The 6,323-nt window shown below is 40.0% G+C and overlaps 1 protein-coding gene across 2 annotated transcripts; it reads left to right on the plus strand.

The window, feature by feature from the left end:
- The first annotated feature begins 616 nt into the window (after window positions 1-616).
- N6AMT1 (N-6 adenine-specific DNA methyltransferase 1) lies at window positions 617-5,683 on the plus strand. Of its 2 annotated transcripts, none has more exons than XM_010722470.3 (6): window positions 617-812; window positions 937-1,023; window positions 1,606-1,696; window positions 2,440-2,523; window positions 2,692-2,833; window positions 3,747-5,683. In XM_010722470.3, the coding sequence occupies exons 1-6, from the start codon at window positions 661-663 to the stop codon at window positions 3,854-3,856; spliced, it is 666 nt and encodes a 221-aa protein (XP_010720772.1). In that variant the 5' UTR covers window positions 617-660; the 3' UTR covers window positions 3,857-5,683. The 2 variants fall into 2 exon arrangements, with proteins under 2 accessions (XP_010720772.1, XP_003202930.1); XM_003202882.4 differs by having other exon boundaries at window positions 617-803.
- The last annotated feature ends 640 nt before the right edge of the window (window positions 5,684-6,323 follow it).

Raw genomic sequence — 6,323 nt, forward strand, 5'->3', positions numbered from 1 at the left:
CTCTATTCCGTTTTGTAAGGCCTCATTTCTGCTTGAAATTGGGCGTTCATACAGCTGGGCCTGAGGCTGCTGTCAAGAATCATGGGCAGATCCTTGGAGACATATTTATGCAAACATTGAGTGGCAACGTCAATCCTTCTACTGTGATCTTTGCTGTAGAACTACCACTCGCGGGCTTCACCGGTGCCTCTTAGCTTGGCTTCCTACTAACTGTGGTGCAGAGCTATTTCTCTGGAGGAGCTTTGAGAAGCTAGAAACTTTCAAGGCTAGGCTGGATCAGACCTGGGCAGTGGTGTCCCTGCTCATTGCAGGGGAGCTGGACTAGATGGCCTACAGAGCCACCTTCGAACTCTAAGGATGATTCTAAACTGGTTCAAGTCCCTGACTCGTGAAGATTCTTAACGTGGATCAGTATGGTGAAACCAGTCAGTCTCACTGATCACTGCTCTGCGGAGCCTGCGGACACCCCAGTACCTCCCGCCCGCTGCCTCAGTAGCGCTACGCGACCGTCAGGTGAAGTTCAATAGAGCTGATCTGCGGACGGAGCGAAACCTACGCTCTCCCATTGGAGGCGCAGGCCTTGGCCCCGCCTCCCTTCCCTTCCGCTGATGGCCGGGACATAGAGGGCGAGTGTGCGCATGCGCGGCCGCCCGAGGGCCGATGGCGGCTCCCGCTGTCCCCACGCCGCGATACGAGCATATGGGGCCGCGCGGCCCTTACCGGGACGTGTACGAGCCGGCCGAGGACACCTTCCTGCTGCTGGACGCCCTGGAGCGGGATGCGACCCAGCTCCGGCAGGCGGGGTACACGCGGTCAGGCAGCTGTGGGGAAGGCGGGGCGGGGCACGTGTCGTAACACTGCTCTGAGTGATTCTGTGGCAGCTGGAGGGGCCCGTGTATTTTACCAAAAAACTCACCCGGAGTTTTCTGTCTTTAGGATCGACATCTGCCTTGAAATAGGGTCTGGGTCTGGCGTGGTTTCAGCATTCTTAGCTTCCATCATTGGAGCCAGTGCGCTCTACCTGTGAGTATAACAGTGAGGCTGCTGCCTAGACCTCGCCGTGCATACGTCTCGCTTTAAAGATTCCCCTTTCCATAGAGAAATAGCACATCAGTTCTACAGAGGACAGTCGGACTGAAGAGGGACTTACCTCTTCACCTTAGATTGTGTATCCATTAGGCAGAAATATGGCTTGAATTCAGTTTTCCCACTCCTTACACGGTGATGACACGTTAGGTTGTTGGTGTTTAACTGAGATTTACTGGGGAGTGTATGCATATATGTTTACATACAGAGCTGGTATTGAAAATATAATTATTTAAAATGCTTATTTTCACATACTTCCGCTTTCAAACAGTCATTAAGAACTCACAGAATTGAATTGGAAGAGACCTTTAAAGGTCAGCTGGTTCAACTCCCCAAATCCAGCTTCCAGTATAGAACTGAGTGGTGTAGCTACTGATACACTTCGTATGTTTCCCTAGCTATTTGTCACTGTTTTTTATAAAGTAAAGGCTATTCTTGAGATTGCCTTAGACACCGTGTAGTTTGCAGCATTAATCTTGCAGATACAAGAACCAGTAACTTACAGTGTTTTGCTTTAAGATGTACAGATATCAATCCTATGGCAGCTTACTGTACACTGGAGACAGCTCAGCTGAACAATGTTCACCTTCAGCCAGTCATTACTGACCTGGTAAGATAGCTTCAATAATAACTTCCTGATAGTTTTTGTAATTTTCTTTATAGTTTATAACCACAAATTCTAGAAGAACATTCTCTTGATAAGCACAGAGTCAAAAAAAAAAAATGATGAAATACTAGACTGCAAGAATAAAATATTACCTTTGTGTCTGTATGTGCATCTCTTGCTGTTCTGCATTTCACGTAACACTGTCTTAGGAATATTGTTCTGCTTCTCTTGCACGTAGAAAGTTTGGTGTTCCTGAGTCAGGCTGAAGTGGTTGGAACCAAGCCAAAGTTGACAGCATGCTACACTCAGAAGAGAGCAAAGTAGATAAGGATTTACATGTAGTAACCCAGTTTTACTGGCCTCACACAGAACAGACAGAAGGACAAGTAGCTTTTTCTAGTTTTCTGGAACAGTGTTTACACTGTTTTGGCAAATATATCAAATTTAGTTTATCATCTCTTATAAAACAACCTGTAACTATTCAGAATTGCAACAAACTTTTAAATACTTCCCAATTATTCTTAGGTCACCTGTGGGTCTGAATTCTCATCAATTAACACATTTGTAACTTAATGGTACACCCTCTGCTATTTATTAATTTATTTCAATTTTGTCTGTGTATCAGTTTAAATTGATAGGAAAATAGCCAGCACTATGTAACTGTATGCTTAAAAAATGGAAATAAGTAATAGTAAAAAAAAAAAAAAAAGAAATACTAACAAAGGAATTGATAATTTCATCTCTAGGTCAAAGGACTGTCACCAAGATTAAACGGGATGGTTGATCTACTGCTCTTTAATCCACCATATGTGGTAACACCCTCTGAAGAGGTAGGAAAAAATAGATGCAAAATCCACAATAAATGTGCTATTTTTGCAGGGGAGCTGGCAAATCAAATCAGCTGAGATATGAGAACTCAGACTGTAATTGTTCAATTACCTCTGACATCTTTCTTATTCTGTATTGAGGAAGATGGTTTTTGTTTTCCTTCTTCCTAGGTGCAAAGCCATGGAATAGAGGCATCCTGGGCTGGTGGCAAAAACGGCAGAGAAGTAATGGATAGAGTTTTTCCATTAGTAGCAGACTTGCTTTCAACAAGAGGATTATTCTACTTGGTCACAATTAAAGAAAATAACCCAGGTGATCAGTTTCTTTTGGACCCCTTTGTTCCAAACCATATTTAACACCACTAATCAAATTGTTGATCACAACAATGCTCTGGAGGCTATCAGAACTTGGTAAACAAGAACAAAGTACAGAAGTCTAATCTATTGTAGAACTAGCACATTATTTTGACAGTGTGGATTGAAATTCAACTAGGTATTCTAGGCCATTTGTTAGAAATGCAATGGCATACTTACATGCCACATACAAAAGCATGTCATCTATGTGGATTCATGCTTCCATATTTGTGTGGGTGACTAAGCAGCTGAGTACTTTTATATAACCTGATGTCTCTTACTGTCCATTTTCTGAATTTGTGGCATGCATATTCAGCATATGGTGAACTAGACCAGAACTTGTTTTACCAACACTAAGAACTCTCTAGGCTACTTTAGAAAACAGTAGTATGGAGAAAGTGTAGTATGCACCTCCCAAGCCCAGCAGCTCTGTAAGACTGCAATTCCAAGTCTGAAATCTTCTAAACTAGGTAATGAATCCAGGCCAACTCCTTCTTACAAAAGAGACTGGTGTTGTAAACTCAAAGGCAAAATCTGACGGTTGGAAATAAGATGTTTTTATTTCTGAATCTTTTCTCTACACAGGTCAGAGTTGCTCCTTCTGACCTAATGCTTAACAGGTTGTACATTATGAAGGAGTTTTGAGTAGAACAGTAATTCAATTCAGAATTATTGATTGTTATTCCTAATACCAAAATATTGAACTTTGTTTAGCAAAATGTAAACTTTATTTGTTCAGGGTGGAAGAGTACTTTGCCTAAAAATTACTGTATAAAATGACAGTTGTAGCTTATGTTTAGCAGCAGTTTAGTAATGCTTATTATAGCTGATTTCTCTACAAACTTATGGTAACACTGTACTTTTCATTATAGATGAAATTCTGGAAACAATGAAGAAACATGGCTTAGAAGGCACACAACTGCTTTCCAGACAAGCAGGACAGGAGATGCTTACTATTCTCAAATTTAGGAAGCCTGGATAACTGTTTTTGTTATATATACTAGGCATGCCAAAGGTTGGATACAGAGTACTGAAGTTGTCAAATTATTTTCTAAGTCAGATTTGGACAAAGTGCATCCTCACTTCCTCATCATTGCAATGAAACTGATCAAGACTGTCCTTATTTTTATTCTGGATGTCAACCAGCTTTTATCTGGTTGTCAGGTACAGCTGTTCTCTGGCTAGCTGCAGGAGAGGTGTGAGTGAACTGGAAGATACCATAACGCATCATGTTTTGCACTTTGCTACTTTTACAAGTAGGAGTTTGTGTATTTATTTTTCTTGGCTTATTGAAAGAATATACGTATTTGATGTAACTTCTACTGTTTTAATAGCTAGTCTGTTGCTCTCTTTGGTTTAAATGAAAATTTGGAATCGTGTTACTCGTTTTGATGTAATGCAAGGCACGGCTTCCATAGAAACTGATCTTTAAGGTTCTGTGTTAACAGAAACTTTAAATGATTGGTTAGCTGTTTTCATGGGGACTAAAATCACAATTTATTTGTTTTGTCAGTTACTGAGGCTTTAGAATAACTATTCTGTATGACTTCAGAGCTAAGTGTATACCTCTCTACTAAGCTAGCTGGCAAAAACTTTAGGTTTTTCATCATTGGAGCTGACCACCCAAAAAAGCTCAGCTAGGAGACTGTAGAAAGGTTTTGGACAAGCAGAACACCATGAAAGAAATAAAAGTGTAGGGCATGTTAGCAGAAACACACAACTACAAACCCAGCTAGACCATCTGCTAGACCATTTTTCTGCAAAGTAACGTGAGAGGCTACTTTTTGACTGATACAGGTCAGAAGTTGATGTTTCTCAGGCAGAAAGCTTATTCCTTGTACTATGCTGAAGAGCATACAGTACTAGAGAGCAGGCAGTACACAGTGGTGATTGTTCTACATTCCAATATCGCTACTCCCCAACTCAGAAGACTATGGAAAAACAAACACTGCAATTCAATCCAAGCACAGCTAATGCATTACTTTCAGATAACATGGGTTTTTTTTTTGTCAATATGTTTTTATATGGATTAATATGAATGTGAGCATGAACACTCAGAAGGAGAATTTAGACAGAAGATTCAGTTATGTAAAGGATATTACCTGATTTTGGTAAGTAAAAGAATCCCTAAATAACAAAGTGAGTCTCACTGACCAAAGCGAGGCTACAATTACCTTTGATTCTTAACTTCAGAATACCTTGTCTAAGGAATGCACAAGTGAGAAACTGAGATGAAACTTTGTGACCACCTGTGAAATAACAATCCCATAGTCTCTTTCTAGTGATGACTTAAAGCAATTCATGTTCTTGCAATTTACCTCCTTTACTGTAAGGAGGGGAGGTTCTCTACTCATTGATTCTGCTTTTATGCAGAATTATGGTTTTGGTGTTACAACTGTAGTGCTGTTCATCCTTAAGATTGCTCTGTAGGCTTTCTGTTGTTAATCATTTTGACTAAAGTAAGGTTGCTGTGCAAAGGTCATGACATCAAAAAAACAAAAGATGGAGTTAAAATATATAATGGAATCAAACTGCAAGTTTAACAAAGGGAATTTTTAGTTCACCTGACTCTAAGCTGTAATTAAAGAATTAGCTTAAAAACAGGTAATCAAAGAAAAAAATGCAGTTAGCCCTTGAGCATGTGGTTTTACTGCACGTTATAAATGACAATAATGGATCAGAACACAACATGTAATAAAACATAACATGCTTTCAACAAAAATAGATCACAATGGACTATCTGGCAGCTGGATTTCTAAACAAGGAAATAGATGTGTCCACTTTAATAAATAATGAGTCAGTTCTCTTAGCCAAGGTGTACTGATGTCAGCTGCAACTTTTGTGGAAGAATTTTTCCAAATGCAGTCCAAGGAAGAACATGGGTGAGTTTTTTTTTAAGACTAATTTTTTTTTTACACTGCTATCATCATCCTGCTGCAGACTGGGAACTAGTGACAGGCAAAAACTAATTTTTCCCCTGAACTTTGAAATTTGCTGTATCTACAGAGATGACTGCATAGACACTTAACATTTGCCAGGGCACACCTATTGCCTTCTAGAAGACTAGAGAATTCAATACTAGTTCTGAAAAGTTTGGAAGGAGCAGCCCTGCATTCACTGCATGAGAATAAGCTGCATGGCAGATACAGACTACATATGTAGTGCCAAACTTAGTAAGAGGAATACAAGAATTTTGTTCCTCAATATTCCTAGGCATTGTTCTGTAGGAAACAGAAAACTACTATTCAGATAGAAATAGTGGCATATCAAAAAGACCCGCCAGCACTTGCACTTGGTTCTGTTAGACAAACTAAACAATTAAACCAATTAGACTCAGACAATTTGCAAAGTTCGAGCCTGACAGAGTAAATTAACCTGGCTCTTTTCAAGCAATACCTGGTTAACATTAGTTGGCCTTCGAAACAGTTATCAAACTTGCAGTTAAGTCG

The sequence above is a fragment of the Meleagris gallopavo genome, chromosome 1 (assembly GCF_000146605.3).
Source record: "Meleagris gallopavo isolate NT-WF06-2002-E0010 breed Aviagen turkey brand Nicholas breeding stock chromosome 1, Turkey_5.1, whole genome shotgun sequence".
NCBI classification, from domain to species: domain Eukaryota; kingdom Metazoa; phylum Chordata; class Aves; order Galliformes; family Phasianidae; genus Meleagris; species Meleagris gallopavo.

Coding starts and splice junctions, on each gene's coding strand:
- N6AMT1 (XM_010722470.3), top strand. CDS start 661: ATGGCGGCTCCCGCTGTCCCCACGCCGCGATACGAGCATATGGGGCCG. Junction 1,024..1,605: donor GGAGCCAGTGCGCTCTACCT/GTGAGTATAACA, acceptor TTTTGCTTTAAG/ATGTACAGATATCAATCCTA. Junction 1,697..2,439: donor AGCCAGTCATTACTGACCTG/GTAAGATAGCTT, acceptor TTTCATCTCTAG/GTCAAAGGACTGTCACCAAG.